We start from the raw sequence: 20,157 nt of genomic DNA, 5'->3' as shown, positions 1-20,157 counted from the left end.
ATTTCAAAAATTTCTCTAGGGCCCCAAAGAACCTTTTGTCTATTCATTAGGGACTTATGTCACCTTGGAAGAGGTGATAATTAGGATCCAAGAGTCTATATGGGACTAGGATAAAGAGGGACTCAAAAAATTTTGCATTTGTGTCAATGGCATGGAGGTAAGATTATTATTAAACTGAGCAAAGTACTTCCAGGACACAGAAGTTATAAATCTATCAGAATACCTAATTTTACAATAAAATGAAGCATCATTTCTCTGTTACATCTTTTTAGTTTCAACCAATCTATTTTGTGGCAATTCAAAGATTACAGGTCATATGGTAGACTTTTGTTGAATACAATAAAACGTTCATCGGAGAGCAAGCAATAAATGCCATATTTATGCATTACATCAAGGATACATTTACTTTTAAAACCAGAATAAGCTTTGGTTCAGTCAGCTAAAGTGGAAAGTAAGAACAGAGGTGACAAGAAATTCAGCTCAAGTTTATAAAAGAAGAAATCTTGTTAAGATATTTTTTAAAGTTAATACATAACAACCATTCTTCCAGTTGGCAGTTTAGCTAGTGTTGAAGAGACAGATGTGTTCTATGTGTCTATTAATTGTACCTTACCTTAACTGGAAATTACTGATATGCTAGAAGTATGCTTGTGTATGTGTGTGCTTTAGGGAAAGGGTTTCAAATCAACCACCTATGTAGTCTATTACTAGTGTAAAATAAACTTCACTTAATATCATTATACCATAGAAGTAGCTATATTGCTCAAAAACACATAATCCTGATATACAGCATAATTATTTTAGAATTGTCCATCATCACACAGTTAAGGAGTGCTTCCAGGCCCAGCACAATGAAACATATAGCTTAAAAAGGTGAGCGGGGGTGGGAGGACTGCTGCTGTCCGTTTTTAAAGACAGTGTGCATAACAAAATAATTCTAGATCACCAGGCAAATAAAATAGGGACACAGAATGGTAGAAAATGGCAGATTCCTCTACTTTGATCTAATGGAGAAAAAAAAAAAGCCATGATAAGAATTCAAATTTAAATGAAACATATTTCCAACAGGATGTAGTACCACTTGGCATGTAATATATCTGATAGACATCAGTAAAACAAATGAATATGACTATAACAAATTCAACTTAAAGTTTAAGCAGAATCCCAAATCAGTCTCTCTTCCTTACACAGATATGCAGATCTCAGTATGCTTTGAGACGAAAGAGATCTGGCATTTTACTTCTTCATTGGATATTGGAAAAAAAAGACCTTTGGCTTTCTAACCAGCCATTTCATTCACGGCATCAATAGTGGATGGCAGTGACATGGAAATGTGTGCTGGATATTTGGATGGTTTAAATATTATGTACAATCAATAGCTTATAACCAGTGAAAATAATAAGAACATAATTCAGCGTGTCTAAGATATAAGAAAAAAAAAAAGCAGAGAAAGTGCTTAAGTCTACAGGTCTTCCCTGAAAACTTCAAAACTGTTTAACTTTTTAAGTAGGTAGGGCTTTTAATACATTTTGCATAGCAGCTTACAAGATAATTTGAATTTAAAAATATGGATATAAATTAAACAAGAAGACTGGAGGTTCTCTCAAAATTAAAAACAATCCATTATAACCTTTTCTCAAAAGTGGACACACTTTTGTCCATCAAAACCATTTACAGTGAAATGTAGTCTTGTCCATATTCCACACAGCTTAAATTTTTTTTAAAGAGTAAATTTTGGTTTATTAGCTAAGTGCATGTAATCAGCTGAAAAAAGCTTTGTTACCATTCTGTTAGGATGATAAATTAAGAGAATAATCAGTAACAATTTTAATGACTTGTTGGTCAGAGAGATTTTTCCACTTATAAAAATATAGGAAATAAACAGTTTGATCTCTCCTGCCTGCAATAATTTTCAATAACTTTGTGAGAGTAGATGACAGGAACAGGCACTATCAGACTTCACCTAGCCTAAAAGGTGCTAAAACATGGCTTTAAAATAGGCAAATGACCTTCAAAGTAATATTTTTGATTCCTGTACATGTCCCAATATTTAATCTGAAACTTTTCTAGGTAGGTGAGTTTACAGTTACGACTACCTAATAAATACTGTATAACATACATTAAAGTATTTCTTCATATAAAATATTAGATATAATTTCCAGGTAAGGTTTGTTTGAAGACTTGAGGAAAGGACTCACATTTTCCAACAAAAGTATAATTGAGCCTTTTCTTCCTTTCCTTTTGCTTTTTTGGAGAGGGAGGGGGGAAGTTTTAGAGAATGAGGAGGAGGAAAGCTCACACCCCAGCTGGCTGCTTGTAGCCATCCGTGTGGAATGTGGAGAAGACATCTACACCCTCAGGTGGGTCCCGAGGACACAGGATGGGTCCATCGGAACGAGGGGATGCTACTCTGCGGCTCCCTTCCACTTGACACAGGGAAGCCCACCACATCCTCAACAGTCTTCCTAATTCAAAATCAAAGAGAAATGAAAAGTCAGCTGTTCTAGAAAAGAGGTGAAATATCAAAACTTCCCATCTGCAGTTACCATTTGAAGATAATTTGCCACATTTTGGCATCTTGATACAAAATAGCTATTTACCAAGGCTGTCTCATACATAAAAAGCACCTGATTTGTGGTATGAGAGTCCCACAAACACACTTATTTGAAGAACAACCTGGTCACCCATGATTGGAAAGCTGCTGACATTTGTTAAACAAGCAGCTGAAGGGCTCTTGTTCTTGGGGGTGCTTGTGGTAAAAGGAAACCCCCCATACACTTTCATTTTGCATCAAGACTCAAAAGATGCTAAGAAACCTAGGGATCTTGGTGCTATGACAGTTAAAGCTTGAGCAAAATGAGCCGAAATGCACACAATGCTTACCTCTCCTGTGCACATTTAAATCACAACTCTTTAACAGATCTTTTCCATAAAAGAAATGAGCGGGTGGCTCAGAAGTTCCCCCAGAAAAAAATTCTCAGTGGCTTATTAGCCTTTCGTACTAACACAGAAAACCTCACCAAATGGCTTTGCTGTGTAAGTCTATGACTGTATTGTTCAACTTCTCAGATTAATATTACTCTCACTGCAAAAAGTGTCTAAGCTCACTTATCTGAGGGTATTGTGTGTTGATATTCTGCTTCCGGAAATCCTAGCTGGATCTTCAAGATATTTTCTTTTTTTCTGACTTGCAACATATCCCAGATGGAACCAAACTTAGATTTATGAAATTTCAAAACATTAAGAAAAGCTCTTAGAAGTTATATTCTAGCCTAGATTTCAATTTCCAGTTTTAAGTAGAACATTTTGGGGACTGGAGCTGGGAGAACTGACTTATGGGGCGGAGGGAGGACAATGAGTTTACAAAGTCTAATTTGAACCATCTCTGCTCATTGGTCTGCTCTTTTATATGTCCTGCCTATAGGTCAGTCTGCACTCAAACCAAATAGCTCTTTGCAAATGTACATTTGTGGGTGTTTTTTTTTTTTTTCTTCTTATCTTTGGATTGCTATCCTCTTAACACCCTCCATAGTACACACATCCTCTATGGCATTCCTGATAATTCTAGTAAATGAGAACTATTCCTAGACCCCTCCCCAGAGAGCACAGAGAACAGCCAAGTCAGTGTTATCTTTTCTTTTGGATCTGGGGACTGTACTAACCTTGACATTTTATATAGCTATTATACTGTTGTATATGGTTTCAGATATATACCTCTTTCATAATTAGGAAAAGAAAGCTGAATGTGATTCTCCAGTACTGCAGAACCAGCCCTTTCGCTGCTGCTGTGGTCTCCTGATGACACACCGGGTGAGGCTGAGCGAAGCCCGGGTAGCTGTTCCATGGTCTCGGTGCCCTGCCCACTGCAGGAGGCGTGACCGAGCCAGCACTGAGTGAGCAGTGCTGACGGATGCCGCCCTGCTGCCCTGGAGGGGGAGGGCCTGGGCCTGGATCCTGCCTGGGCTCACACAGCCCAAAGCGACGCGACACGGTGTTTGTGCTAACGGTGTGCTGCTTCACTGATGTGTACTTTAAAACAAGCTGGCTCTACAGGATTTATCTTGCTTCAAAAGATTTACCAGTTGGAAAAGATACCACACTAAGGAAACCCACCTCAAAGACTGTTCCTCAAAATTAGGATAGATGACTTCCCTGGAATGGCAGTGATATCCAGTTATTCAAACAGTGACTAATAAAGCTCCATTAACCCTCACCAAAGGCACATTTGGTCGGCAATAAAAAATGGCTTCAGCTAATGAGGATTTTCTTTTAAAAGAAATCTTACCCCTGGCTCCTACCAAAGAGAAAAATCAGAAAATCCTAAAACAAGCAAAACTTTGCTTTTAGAGCAGTGGTTACCAACTTGCTCTTCAAGTTGGTCACTACCAGATAGGGAGTGGAAAGCAAGGCAAATCAAATCTCCGAAGTTCTAAGTCCTAAAGTGAGCACTTAGGCGTGGCAAAGCCAGTGACGTGGCGGGACGTGATGGTCAGGGTAGGATACAGGGAGAGCCAGGACATGTGAAGAACCCTTTGGTGATGCAATTCAAGGACTTCCGAGGTTAGGAGGAGTAAATGAGGACAGTAAATTCCAACCAAATGTCTAACCTACACGGAGTGGCCAAGAAGCCCAGGCTGCTGCAAACTAGCACCTGTGAAGGGATGGTTGTTCTAAGTAAGTGGTCAAGGTTAAGCCTGAAATAAATTCTATTGGAAGGAGGAGAAGAAAACGCTCATATGTTTGATTATGCCCAAAATGAAAAAGAATGAGCCACCCTTCTTAACAAGGGATATAAACCTAATTACTTAGAAATCACATTAGGAGACGAGACAATAAATTAACAGATTCATTTTGGAGCTTACTAGAGTCCTAGAATTTCTGGCCAAGGTAGCTTGTAAAGAGCAAGCTCTTCTTCAAACATGGTAAGTTCAGCAGTGATCTGCAGGTCCTTGTCAAGGCACTGTGCTGGGGGAGGGAGCAAAGAGCTTTCTGTTTGTGCTTTTTTTTTTTTTTGTCTGAGGTGGAAATACTTCTTATGACATTCAAGGCTCTTTAACTGATTTTTTTTTTGCTGCTCATACAAGCAGTCCCATGCGAGTGACTTTGGCCGACAAGAATGTGTGCAACACAAATACAATCGGCTTCGGACAGGAGTGCAGGTCCATGGTCTGTGGAGAAAGGACATTGATTGTCACTACTATACAGAGATGCTTTAATACACAAATGTGCAAAGTAAACAAATTTGAACATGATATTCTACTTAAAAAAAAAGATTTATTCATTAATTTTTTGGCTGCACTGGGTCTTCGCTTCTTTGAGAAGGAAAATTTTCTCTGGTTGTGGCGAGTGGGGGCTACCCATCCTTGTGGCTGGGCTTCTCATTTCGGGGGCTTCTCTTATTGCAGAGCATGGGCGAAGGAGAGCTCGGGCCTCAGTAGTCATAGCTCACAGGCTCCAGCGTGCTGGCTTAGTAACTGTGGCACACAGGCTTAGGTGGCCCCTGGCATGTGGGATCTTCCTGGACCAGGAATTGAATCTGTGTCCCTTGCATTGCAAGGTGGATTCTTAACCACTGGATCACCAGGGAAACACTTTTTTGTGTTCTACTTTTTAAAAAGAACTTGGATAAAGGATGTGCCAGATTTATGGCCACACTTGGGCAATTAGAGCTGCAAATGGAAGTATATTCAGAAGTAAGGCTATTCCATGGCACAATTAAACACTAGCGTGAGAGTTCACATCCACAATTAGGACACTCTTAGTGGTGTACTAGATTCCACCATGCCAGGTAGGAAGAACTTAAAAGTAGAAGAGGTAAAGAAAAGAGGAATATCCTATATGGAAACCACTAACTGTAAGTGTATTTCCCACAGGGAATCACAGTGAATTCAGCTGAAGTATGATCATCTATTAAGATTTTTGACACCCCTTATCAGTTTGTGGTGGGAATGGCAAATCTTGAAGCTAGTTGGGTGGGCTAGTTATACCTTCCTAAGCACAGGCCTCTAATTTGGACAGCTGACAGATGAACAGGCTTCAACAGGCTTTTGAAGTCCATGGCTATCCATAGTTTCCTAAAGGTTCATCATTTAAAAGAAGATTTCTAGTCATAGTTTTCTCATTTGGAGTTTGAACTATATTATCCCTAAGATCTCTGTTAGTTCTAAAATTTCAAGTTTCTGTTTTCCAAATTTATACCTGTTGTGACTGTATCAATAGACATAAGATTACAAATATAAGACAAGACTTGAACCACTGGCTCAATACCGTAAGACACAGAGGCATGACTTTTTGAATCCTTTATCATAATTTCAGATTTCTGAAGTACCCTCGACACACTTCTCTAGTTCTCCAAGGGGACTCAAGAATTCCTGTGGGTATTTCCTTTAAAGGACAAGGAAGTCAAAACAGATGATGGGTGTATGGACATATCTTTGCATTTTTTTTTTCTGACCAGCAGAATTTCTATAGCAACTAAGTCATTATTACTTTTAACTCTTATCCCAACAAATTGCTGATAACAGCAATGGATAGAACTCATTTATTAAAGTTTGCGAGGTGTAGTATTTTATATCTTACATTTGACAAAAGCCTGTTTCTTACAAGGTTATCTAATTTTTCCTGCTGATACTCAAACAAAACTTTAAATAGGCAATGATTTCCTAATGTGAGGAAAACACAAAACAAAATCCCAAAGCCAAACCCATACATCTTTGAAACCTGAAGAAGAATTTCCTTGTCTCCAAATGGAATATTAGATGGTAAGTCCATAATTTTCTATAACAAGAGGTAAAAAATGATAAGAAAGAGAATATCTATTAGAATAAACATGTTTTTCAGAAACATGCTTACCAGTTCTCCTTCGGGTCCACCAAAATCCAGATACAGATTTCTGATGCCATCATCAGCAGACATTTTCAGCCTTTCAAAGGGGTAGCGGTACAAGACGCTACTGGAACCTCCATTTTCCCTGGAGATAGTGAACCCACTTTCATAGTGGACGGTGAGTCTCACCTCTTGGCCATTTAATGTGCAGCCTATTGAAGACAAGCAACAGACATCACTAATGAAGTTCCTACTTCAGTTAGAGAGTGACAAAAGCTTCTTCTGACTTTAAAAAAGGGAAAAGGGAAAAGAATCTTCCTGAGAATGTATGATACCTAACCTATTTGGAATGTTCTGAAATAAGTTCTGTTTTGGTCACTCAAGTCAACATCTTGATTGAGATGAGGAAGAAATTACTATAACTTTACTTGACATCTGATCTGAATCAGTTCAATTCAGTGAGTATCAACTGAACACTGTGCAGACAGTAGGCTGTGTGTGGTGCTGGAGAAGTAAGAGGCATGGTCTCTGCTCTCAAGACCTCTTAAGTGACAGGCGTAGACATGAAATCCCTAACTGCTTAAGGTAAAGGGTATAGAACGTGACTAAATACTAAACTCAGTAAGGCCCAAGTTGAGGAATGGTTTCCTGGAGAAATGGGACTTGAGAAAGGCCTGAAAACGTGGTCAAATCTGATAGGCAGTGAGGAGTAGGAAGAAGGTTTCGAGTGGGCAAGAAGGAGGAACAATCAAATGAGAAAAGGTAGAGACACCTTTCAGGGGCAGTTACATGGTTGGTAGTTGGAAAGTCACGCTGTCAATCCTACCAAAGATAAAATTCGAAAAGATACATCTGAATTGATGGGATCAAAAGAACTGATCATCAAGACTGGCAAATGTCTCCTGTCAAGACTGGTGAAGTCCCTGTTTCACCAACACTTAAGCTGTTTTATTGTTAGTACAGAGGCTACTGGTGAGAGGCCTTCTGCCCCATGGGAATTAACGCACTCCTCTGAGAGCTGAGCTTATCATCATTCAAAGGGCCAGAGCTGAGAGAGGGAGCATGGCTGTGAGCAGGAAGAATGGTTCCCAAACAAGCAAGTCCTCATAACCAGGCCAATGTATCCTTTCACTGGACATGAAAAATACTCAGTCAAGGCAGCTGGCATGTTCAAGAAATAAGGAAAAAGAATAACTCACAGAGGAGAGTTTTGAACAATGAACTCTGAATATTCATTACTTCAGAAAAGAAACGAACAATTTAACAGAAGAAGGTGGTAACGCGCATCTGAAGGACATGCCGGCTTCTTTATGTACGTGTGTATATGTGCATATGCACACGAAGCACGCACGTCCTATTAGAGATGTGACAGACTAAGCGCCTGCCCCACGCGTGAGTACGTGCACACACATACACTTCAAAGACGTCCTGGTTCTTGTCAGAGTGATTTACTTTCAGCCAGTTTAGTATGTCTGGAAAGCTCTAAATACAGAATAAGTGATTAATAAGTACTTGACTTGAACTGTGGAAATGAAAGTATTACCAAGGTAAAATATTGAAATAGAGTTGTCAATGAGAACAAAAAAATTCAAAATTACCAAAAAACAAGTTTCTTTTGTCCATTTAAAAATATAAGGAACCAGGTGGTCCTTATTTTCTCTCTATTCAAGCCATTTGTATTTAAACAATTGTGAGCCAAAGACTAAATAGATTTTGGTTTCCTGTATTATGAAATTTACAGACACCAAAGGAACAACACGAAACTAAAAAATGTTCAAAAGCCACATTGTACTCTTTGTTTTGGGAAGCATCTCTCTCCAGATACTTGAAGATATGGTGACCCCATGTGCCAGTGATAAGTGTGCTGGCCAGACCCTGGGACTCCACACAAGGACACAGAGCATCCAGCCTGTCCAACTGAAGACTTCTCCATCCCAGAAATCACATTCTGTGGCCAGGACAAAAACCAGAGCCCACAGTCCTCAATGTGGTGACCAATCACAATGGGCGGGAGACAGGCAAGTGAGAAAGACAGTGTGGTATGGTGACTTTGGTCAAAATCCAAGTCGGGATCTAGTCATTGGTGTCACTGCTTTGAACCATCATTGTGGTTGTAAGGAAAATACAGAGCACATCCTAAACAGCTGAAGAACTGTGACACAACCATATTAAAAACTGCAATTGTGTCTTAATTTTGACAACTCTCTGTTCTCCTTAAAATGAAAAGCAATCTGGAAATACCTATACATACCATATACACATATTCACACATATGAACCCATCCCTTCAAATTCATGCAGACAAGCCACAAGAGGGCGCTTCAACAATGGAAAGAGACCACCAGGGTCATTTCCTTTAGATGCTCATTTCAGTACTCACTGGCACACCTCTTCCAACTTTGCAACAGAAACCCCAATTCCAGATTCTTCGCTTTTCTACAGCTATAAGCTCTTCCAGATGGTCACACTTTTAAGGGTGTCTGTCCATGTTCCAAATCTTAACAAGAGGGTCAATACACCTAGTATTTAGTAAGTGAGTCCTCACATTATTAAATATTTAAATAATGAGGAGTAAAACTGCCATGTTATCTTGTACAGAAACTGTTGTGAATGTGTTCAGAGTCACATAAAAAACTTATGAAAACTTTGCTACTGAAATAGAGAAACCCAGTTTCTTTCCATCATGATCACCTTCAGGTGTCTTATTTCAGAACATTTTTAAGTCTGGCACACAGGATAATGATTTTTACTTTAAAACAAAGAATGACAGTTCCATTTAATTACTGTTAGGAATGAAATGCCAGGATCTATACCTAGAGAGACTTCCTTGATCAACTCAGCAGCTGCATGGCAGCCCTGAACAAGCATCCGGGTCCAGGTGGACAGATCCCGATGTGTCTCCACCCTGAAGAGATGCATCTCGATGCCCTGCCGAGAGCCTGTCCTGGTGGCGAACGTCAGGTCAGATCCAAGGGAGGGTGAGCGACACCCAGAGCCAGAATGAACCAGCCTAGGACCACAAGCACAGCAAAGTTCAAAAGTCATTAATGCCCTGTCAGAGGACAATCTCAACAATTTATGCTGATAAAAATGCAGAAAATTGTAAGTGTCATCAGCAGTTTTTAGGTAAGTATATCTCAAAACAAGATTATAGTCTTTGACATAGATACTATTCTGTTTTCCCATAAAAATGACTCCTGGTGTCACAAGCAGAACACTAGGCCAGATGGCCCAAGAACCTCAATTTCCCATTAGCTTTTTCATGCTCCCATGAAAGGCTGTACTGTGCTTAGTCACTCGGTCGTGTCCGCCTCTTTGCAATGCCACCAGGGAAACCCTCCCAAGAGACTAGGTATGTCAAAAAAAAAAAGAAAGACTCAATTTTGATTAAGAAATAAGCCACAAACATGCACATCCTCCCCCACTGTCAGTATCACCAGAATGGTAATTTTTTTACCAAGGATAAATGTATACCAATACATCATAATCAGTCAAAATCCAGGTTTGGACAAATATATCAATATAAAGACATATAGCCATCATTATAATATACAGAGAATTTTCATTGCTCTGAAAATCCTCAGTATACTGCCTACTTATCCTCTCTCTTCCCAGGCAACACCTGATCTTTTTATTGCCTCTTGGAGAATGTCAGATCTACAGCAGAAAATATACAAGTCCAAAATGTTCTATCATAACAGCTACTATGGCAATTCTCAAATTTTTCTTTTTGGGCCACACAATGCAGAACTTGCCTGACCAGGGATTGAACCCATGTCCCCTGCAGTGGAAGCATGGAGTCCTAACCACTAGACCACTGGGGAAGTCCTCAAATACTTTCATATAAAAGCCCTATCAAAAAGGCTCAGAAGTCCAGCTGAAGAGGCTACTATTGGCCAAAGATAGACCATGATTTTTTCTTTTTTCTTTTTTTAACTGACTGGTTCTTCAAAAAGTTAAACAGAGGTACCATATGATCCAACAATTCCACTCCCAGGTATGTACCCAAGAGAAATAAAAACATATATTAGAATAAAAATTTGTTCACAAATGTACATATCAGCATTATTCTTAATAGCCTAAAAGTGGCAATAGCTCAAATATCCATCAATTGATGAGTAGATAAAATGTGGCATGTATATACAATGGACTATTATTCAATCATAAAAAAGAAACTTTAGAACTACTTGGCTACAGCTCTTGACTCTCATTCACTTAAAAAAAAAAAAAAAAAAAAAAGATGTGCCATCATTTTACTTGAAAAAGTGAGTTCCAGGAATTTCCTGGCAGTCCAATGGGTAGGATTCGGCACTTTCACTGCTGTGGCCTGGGTTCAAACCCTGGCCAGGGAACTAAGATCCCACAGGCTGTGCAGCATGGCCCAAAAAAACCATTCTGGGGAGAACAGTCAAATCAAGAATGGGACAACAATGAAACAAAACAGAGAAGAGAAGAAACACGAGAAACATAAGCAAGAAAGAGCCTTAGTTTCTACAATGTGTCCTGCATATTCTGTCCCATGAGATGCTCGTAAGAATAGGGCTTCAAGGTCAAAGATAAGAAATGTGACATTCATGAACTAAAAAATATTTTCAGATAAAAGGGAAAGAGCAGAACATTGTCTAAGAAAGTATGACTGTTAAAGAATTTTAAAAATCCCTTCAACTAATAGTGAAAAGCTTCCCACAAAGAAAAGCTTAATCCCAGATGGCTTTGCTGATGAATTCTACGAAATATTTAAAGAAGAATCAGTACCAATTCTTTATAAAGTCTTCCAAAAAACAGAAGAGGAGGGAATATCCCCCGACTCTTTCTATGAGGCCAGTAACACCCTAATACCCAGACCGAAGACATCTCAAGAAAAGAAAAACTACAGACCAAGATAATTTATAAATACAAGACACAAAAATTCTCATCAAATTATTAACAAATTGAACCTAGCAAGCCCAATAAGATTTATCTCAGAAGTACAAGGTTGGTTTAATATTCAAAATCAATATAGTAATTTATTTATAAATTGATCCAATTTGAAAATTATTTTAAAATTTATTTATAAATTGATAAGTAAAACCATATAAGTAGAATAAAGGACAGAACCTTCAAGATCACTGTAATAGACATGGAAAAAACATTTTAACAAATCCAAAGTCATTTAATCAAATCAAAAATTGAAAACACTCAACAAATGTGGAATAGAAGGGAACTTCCTCACTCAGATGAAGTGTACCTAAAAAAAAAACCATAGCCAACTTTGGGTTGTTTAGGGCTGGGTGAGAGAAAAATGAAGAGTGAATGCTAATGGGTACAGAATTTCTTTTTGGGGTGATTCAAGTGTCCTAATATTGACTGTGGTAGTTGTATAACTCTGTGAAAATATTAAAAAGCATTAAACTTCATACTTTAGGGATTCCTTGGTGGCTCAGTGGTAAAGAATCTGCCGCCAATGCAGGAGATACAGGCTTGATCCCTGGTCCAGGAAGATCCCACATGCTGCAGAGCAACTTAACCCATGTGCCACAACTACTGAGCCTGTGTTTTAGAGCCCAGAAGCTGCAACTAGTAAGTCCATGTGCCGCAACTACAGAAGCCCACGCACCTAGAGCCCGTGCTCTACATCTAGAGAAGCCATGGCAACGAGAAGCCCCGTGCACCACCTGCTCTTCGCACTATATTTACTATATTAAGAAATACAGTATATTTACTATAATGAGAAATTAAAACTGATAAATCTTTAAAATATTAATTCATTTAAAAATAAAAATAACAAACCTATTAGGTGCTAATATAAATAACATACTTTTATTAAAAATAATATTTTTCAAAACGAAATGAATGTGAAGACTGGCACTGTTTTAATTTTCTTCAAATCTCTTTCATATACAGCTTAATAAAAGACAGCTGAATTCTCTTACGTGTATCTGCATTCTGCCACAGTATGTAGCTGAAGTATACCCAGCCTCACATAGGTATGCAGTAGGACAAGGAAGGAGTCTTTTGATAGCTATTTCAGATAATTGTGGCTATCTTTCTGTCCACCAAACCATTTAAGGATTCACATTTATTGGTTCAAATACAGTACCTAACATTTGCTAAACATGCATTTCACACTTGTTCACCAAACCAAAAATCAACAAGTAGTTTCTTAAAGGTTAGTTTCAAGGTAGGATCTGAAACCTTATCAATAAAGTTTTTACGTGTGCTAAGTTGCTCCAGTTGTGTCCGACTCTGGGACCCCATGGACTGTAGACCTCCAGGCTCTTTTATCCATGGGACTTTCCAGGCAAGAATATTGGAGCGGGTTGCCATGCCCTTCTCCAGGGGATCTTTCCAAGCCAGGGATCAAACCTGCTTCTCCCTGCAGCTCCTGCATTGCAGGCAAATTCTTTACCACTGAGCCACCAGGAAACTCTCAATTATCTTGTTACATTAAAAAATCCAATGGTCTCTCTTGCAGCTTGAATAGATCTTTTTTACCCTTGCATGATTTTGCAGCATCATGTATTGGTCATTTGGAATATATTTTTTAATTGGGTTATGCGTATTTTCCAAATGTTAAAAGCATTTTATTATACAAAAAAAGTCACATTTGCTAATATCGCTACTGATCTCATCAGATAAGTCTTTAAGTACTAGGCAGCTGTCAAAATTCATAGTGAGAGATGCAAGTTTTCCAGAATTCTAATTTTTTGTTTGGAAGATAGAAAGTTATAATTGTTAACAAATACCATCAATGCTTTCTTTAAATGACAAATTCATTTTGAATTTTATTTTAGAAAAAATAAAAAGTCTGACAAATACCCAAGTCTGAGTAGCCATAGTCTGTCAGCCAGTTGTTTTGTTTTTTTTTTTTTGAAGGGAAAGTGGTGTTCCATTAAAAACAAAAAAACCAGTGAGTTCAGCTCACAAAACCACACATGCTTTTCTTTGCAACAAACCATCACACCTTCATATGCAGCAGAAGTGTACTCTAAGCACTTCCTCCTTTATCTCACAGATTATCAACAAGATGAATACTCAAGGGCTGAGATTAAATAAAACTAGCAATCTTCTGCCTCAACAAAGGCATTTAGAGGTTAAACTGGCATGCTTTCTCCCTGCAAGGCCATACAGTTCAGCGCCAACTGCCTTGATTCATGATAAGGTACAAGCAATTTTACCACACTCAGTGCAAATGTCAACAGTAAGAAAAGCAAACAACATGTTAGTATTACTGTGAAAACAGTTTTGAACTTACAGACCCCCTGAAGAGGGTATCCCCAGAGATCCATGAAATTATTATTTGAGAACCACCTCCCTGAGCTGACCCCTGTAGAACCAACATGCCAATTACACATTAGCTACATCAGCAAGAGTTAAATGAGTTTCAAAACTACTCCACATACAAGCCATGTAATACAGAATGTGAGCAAAGTGTCAGGGTGTATTCCCTCATATTCAGTTTGATTGCTAATCTCAAATCAGACCTTAAAAAATATAAAGTCCAGGAGAATTTTTCCTACAGATTTGATTATGAAATATTTGGAAGAGGGAATCTAATTCAAACCAGCTGCTGGACTCTTGCGGCACAGCAGTTGGTTAGAACACACTGCCAAAAGGCCCCCTTAGCGGGGAGGCCTGATGAGCTCATGCAAAGGCGGTATAGCGGCTTTGGCCCCACAAATCCCATGAGCACACCACCACTCAATTTTCCACATTGTCAAGTAGCCACGCTTTCTCTGAATCTTTTTCTTTTCCAGTCAAAGAAGGCATATAGGAAAAGACTACAAAATGCACATCCTGCAAAATCTACAGCACTTGTATCTAATTCTCTACCTGTATCGGGCACTTGGCTTTAACCTCAGGTAATGTGTCAAATGAAATAAAAAAATTAAATAAAAATCCTCTTTATTTATCACTTTCATGTTTTACTTAATTCCACAACCATCCCAAAATACCAACTATTAAGTAAACACACACATATAGCTTTGGTTTCCAAGAATCTGTAAATTTGCAAGCCAATGTAAATAGTAACTCATGGTAATTTATATCACCCTAACAGTGTTCTTTGATTTTTGAACAATAATTAATTTATTTATTTATCAGAGACTATCTAACTTTGCTACTGAATCATCAAGGTCCTTTCTGCAGGACTCTTACGTCCTGAAGGAATTAATGAGGGCACACCTCTCTAATTCTGAAGCTCAATAAATCCTTCATCTCTATTCTGTGATCTAAGGGCTACAGCTCTAAATTACAGAGAAACTCCTGAAAAGCTAAGCGAAAATTAGATTTTTATAAAAATAATGATATACGTAAGGGAACTTGGCAAATTGAAGGAAATCCTATATAACGTAAAAGTCTTCCTGTAATTTAAGAATTCTCTTCCTCACATGAATCTTTGTCTCCTGAAAGCAGGAATGCCCACACTGTTTCCCGTGGGACATACCAGATAACTCCATCATTTAGCCTTTTTGACTACCAAGTACGTTTTTGTGGGACTCCTTTTTAATGTGTAGTTTTTGAGTTGTATCAAAACCTGATTCTATTTAAAGCCCAAATTAACACTGAATGTGAATATGTTTCCTAGTTTCACACTAGATTACTAGTTTCTGGTTATTTCTTAAGACATATTGGCCTCCAAATCTACATTTCTCCATTCTTTTCCCTTCCAGCTCCCCACATCTGGCATACTAGAAACATCCTGTTGCTTCAGGTCAAATAAATGTTTATTTGATGGAATCAAATGTACTCTTATACTAGAAAGAGAAGTTGAAGAATATTTTGGTTGAGTTGTGTAGTTTATCCACAGTACCACATTCTGGTTTAACTGATTTCATCACTCAGTCAAAATGCTGCCACAATTTCAGTGGTTTTCTAGTCACAGTCAATAAGGAAAAAAAAAAACAAAGCACAATTACTTATCTTCATGAGTAAGCAAGTCTTGAAAAGAGCAGTTAGGGAGCTGCTTTGACAACTTAAAAAATACACACAAAAATACTAGTGACAGAAACCATATATTCTGAGCTAGGAGCTGCAAAAATGATCAGTAGGGTTGTGAAAGAAAAGTTTTTGTCTATATCGTCTACATCAGCTGCTTGAATGCTATTTTAGGCACCTAAAAGATAACAGAAGTTGTTTTAAAATTCCTTCGTAGACTCAGAGTAGGACAGATATTTTGTCATCTTTAGTCTTACCTTGTGGCAACAAGAGGGTAGCTATGACATGGTGATGCCCAGGCATCCCTGGTCCATGGCATACAGTCATAAAGCAGCAGGTCCTTCTCAGTCACGGCCATGAGGACAGGTCTCCACTGCTGCCTTCCACCATCTAGCTTTGCCTGTTACAGAGGTGAGATCCAGAAAGTAGAGCTAACTATAATGATATGTAACTGTGAAAGATCCTTCAGTGACCACCTAAGACAGTGGGTCTCCATTCTGCCTCCTCATCCTAACCCATGTGAGACAAAGGATACGGCCCACAGGTTCCTTCACACTGGCAGGGCCTCTCCACTGGGAGGTGTGAAGTAGATTGTATAGCTGGAGAAAGTGCTCCCTGAGTGAATTACACACATTTTCTAATGATATGACACAGTTTCTTCCCCCTACTCCACAATAACTAATTATCACCAATTCTAATTAAATACACAGCACTCAGTTCAAAATGATAATAGTTTTAGTATGTAAGTGCAAGACAGAAACTGTTACCAAGTAAGTCTGTAGAATCTAAATATCAAAAATATTTTTGATCAAGACCTGCTATAAGAAATACATTTTATATTGCAACTCAACACACATATATTAAATACTGAATTTAAAAATTTCCTAAACAACCATACTTCCTATCCTTTGTACAATGCACTCTGATAATTTCTATTTTATCTTTTTAAAATGGCAAAATGACCAACTATGCTCTATTTTGGAAAACACTGACATAAACTATTGTCAAAGAGATCCCCATTACAGTTCAGGAAGTTTATGCTTCAGTTTCAAATGTACCATTGCATTTAATTGCATAAAGCTCAGTTATCTCTGTGATAGTTTAAAAACGTAGGAAAACAACCACTATTTATATATATTGTCAAGGATCCAAGGCCAAAAAGCAAAAGACTATGTTCAAGTAAACCCCTGGTATCATCAAAATGTTTGCCTTCCTAAGATGAGACCTTTGAGCAGGGAGCGCTTAATAACAGAGTATTTCAACCCTCAACTTTTCAGCTCACTATCACTGACGGCTTCGAGGTAAATTTAAATTGATGAATCACTTTTCTCTCACTTGTCTTCAGATCCACCTTTTATCTTCTCTTCCTTAATGACTTCTGAAGGTAATATGAACATGTCAGAGCACTTTAAGAATACATCTATAATCTGAAAAGTGGCCTGAGTGGTTCATTTCTGTGTTGTAACATCTACACTGAGCCTCTATTTCTGCTAGAGCTATGACTGGATTGCACGAGCGGAAACTGAATTCCAGCCAGTGAAGCTACCCATGTTCAACCATATGCTGAAAGCGCAAAATATATGACCCAACCCTGAGAATTCTAGCAAAATACAGGAGAAATAATTAACTCTTTCCTTACTGGTGAACCTGAGTTTTCTAAGACTTTATAGGTCTAGGGGTAAAGACTGTGATGTCTTTCTAAGATTTTATACGTCTAGGCTGAAAGACTAAGACTGTGATGTCTGGAGGGAAAGTATCAGCTGTAAAGAGGCTCTCTTGGATTCTTCAATGTTGGGGTCACAGATACTCCAAAGGGATTTCTCGCTTATATGCACTACTAAGTCTTTGCCTCTGAGATTGTTATGGACAACATTTCATAGGGAAAATAATATAAAAATCTATCTTCCCAAAGGGATAAAATGATAACCTGATTTTTTAAATGAACTTTTTTTGCCAAGTTATAAGACAGATTGTGAACGCTAGGTCACGGTATATGCATTTAGAAAATCTAAATTAAATGTATTTCTTCCCAAAGAAGAGAAAGGAAAACTGCTAATGTCAATAGAAACAATATCCAAATTAAAGACAGAGAACTTCTGTTTTCAATAAACAATTTTTAAAAAGTGTTTATTTAGCTCTTTCAAGTCCTTCGCTTTTGGAGAATATCTTTTCCCTCTTCTACTTAATCACTGGAGAAAAATGAAACCTCAGTTTCAGTCATTCTGTTTGTCTGTCTGCCTTAACTTACAAGGGCACTGTTTGCCTTCACTGGAATCAGAATGCCGCTGGCTATATATAGCATGTGTTTTCGGTTGTGGTATCAGTACAAGCAGCCTTGGGGCTCAACTGCTGAGGTGGTTTTTTTCCCCTGCTATCGAGTTTTTGGCCAGAGGAAAAAAGGATACTAATGTTAGGGTTCTGCTTTGCTTGTGTTTCAACACCCACACATGTGTACACCTGGCCAAACAATGGTCCTCTCCAAATTTTATTTTTTAACAACTAGAGTTGAATAGCACTAAAGATGAAAAAATTAATCATAGTTACTATTCATTCCCTAAAATCTCTTCATCCTACAAATCTTCTTAAGAGGTGATATACTTCTGTTCTTTATGCATTTTAGTATTACAATAGAAAACATAGAGCAAAAATAAACTGTGCCATTAATCCTGATTTAGTGTATATGTTTCTAATTTGAATCTTGGCACATTTTGAGAATAATGAGGGACAAAGTAGAAACTGTGAAAACAAAGCTTTCTTTGGCTATCTTGGCTTTTCCATCAATACTCAAATGCCTAAAATACTTATTTTATAGATAACATATGTCTCCCCACTTGGTAGACTTAAAGAAAATTCCCTCTTAAGAATATAAGAGGTATAGTTAGAATACAAGAATATAAATAATAAGAATATAAAAATTATAGTTATCAGTCACATAAAAATCATCATCAATAAAGAGATAAGTCCCTTGCACAGAAATTATTTATTAGTTACCGAACATCTATAGCTTAGGTTTTCCCTATTTTAGGCAAACTCAACTTATGACAATGTGAAATAACTAACATATAAATTAAAGAAAGATCATTAAAGTTAAATAAATAATCCTTCCTTAAGTTATCTGCCCCAAATGCCTATCTTTTCTAGGTACAACTGAAACAGTTTCAATTATGTGTGTGCTTTTCAGGAAATATATCTATTGCTAAAAGAAATGCTTACCTATTTTAAAAAGATTATATGATCTAAAAATATATTGGTCATTTTCACACTCATAGAATTAAATAATATTACAATTAAAGAAGGCTTTGGCATTTACCTAGTTCAACTTTTATCTGATATGTAAGTTCATTATAAAATTCCTCTGAGAAACGATATCCAATCTTGCTTGAACACCTTATTCTGAATGTATTTGATTTGGGCAACCCAAACAACTACTTGGAAAAAGTAAAAATCATGAATAGTTTAAAAACAGCACTTTGGATTAGTTCTATAGTAGTGTTTTTTAAAGAACTTGAAACTATTCAACTTACTATTGTTTCCCAACCCTGAGCTTATGTTCCTGGATAGTGTTTTATAATTAATGACTTGTCTACTTGCCTTTTGCATGTATATATGTAGACAAAGGAAAAAATTACTGAATATCTACTATATACAAAGCATTAGGCTAAGTTCTTTGGGGTGAAAGACTTGAGAGAAATGTGCTCCTGTCTTTGAAGAGCTCATAACTGAGTGGAGGAAACACACACATAAAATACAGTCCATCAAGGGCAGACTGTGATGGATTTATGGCTTTATTTTTCTCCTTTCTTCTGGTCTGTATGTAGCATAAACCAAATTAACTCCACTTTAAAAGTCTGGCAACTCTCATATATTGCTGGTGGGAATTTAAATTAGTTCAGTCTTGATGGAAGGCAATTTGACAATATCTATCAAAATTACTGATACAAAGTGTAAGTCCCAGTGTTTGTGGTTGTGTGTGTCAGTCGCTTGGTCCTATCTGATTCTTGGCGACCCCCATGGACTGCAGCCTGCCAGGCTCCTCTGTCCATGGAATTCTCCAGGCAAGAATACTGAAGTGGGTTGCCATTTCCTGCTCCAGGGGATCTTCCCAACCCAGGGATTGAACCTGGGTCTCCTGCATTGCAGGAGATTTGTTACCATCTGAGCCACCAGGGAAGCCCACTGATGCAAATGCCTATATCTTTTGTGGTAGTTTAAAAAGATGTCCACACATTCTTTACCATTCTTCCCTTTAAAAGCTGGAGCCCTGGGGTGTAGACAGGACTTAGTAATAACTCACTTCTAATGAAAAGAAGAGAGAAGAAGAGCCTAGGTCATAGCCACATAGGTACTGTAGTATCTATCTTGTTCTCTCTCTCAGATCACTTGCTCTGAGGGAAACCCACAGCTGTATCTTGAGGAC

At 37.9% G+C, this 20,157-nt stretch overlaps 1 protein-coding gene across 1 annotated transcript in view; it reads right to left on the bottom strand.

The window, feature by feature from the left end:
- Nucleotides 1–3,658: 3,658 nt before the first annotated feature.
- SNTB2 (syntrophin beta 2) overlaps nucleotides 3,659–20,157 on the bottom strand; it is a 64,532-nt gene continuing 48,033 nt past the window's right edge. Inside the window, exons 4-7 of the mRNA XM_043898936.1 lie at nucleotides 15,998–16,140; nucleotides 9,638–9,834; nucleotides 6,853–7,037; nucleotides 3,659–5,168 (exon numbers count right to left, since the gene is read on the bottom strand). Of these exons, the coding sequence (XP_043754871.1) occupies nucleotides 5,076–5,168; nucleotides 6,853–7,037; nucleotides 9,638–9,834; nucleotides 15,998–16,140 (618 nt within the window). The 3' untranslated portion in view covers nucleotides 3,659–5,075. The remainder of the gene's footprint in view (nucleotides 5,169–6,852; nucleotides 7,038–9,637; nucleotides 9,835–15,997; nucleotides 16,141–20,157) is intronic.

The sequence above is a fragment of the Cervus elaphus genome, chromosome 4, assembly GCF_910594005.1.
Source record: "Cervus elaphus chromosome 4, mCerEla1.1, whole genome shotgun sequence".
Taxonomy (NCBI): Eukaryota; Metazoa; Chordata; class Mammalia; order Artiodactyla; family Cervidae; genus Cervus; species Cervus elaphus.
The sequence above is the reverse complement of the archived record's forward strand: the minus strand, read 5'-3'. Positions and strand labels throughout refer to the sequence as shown.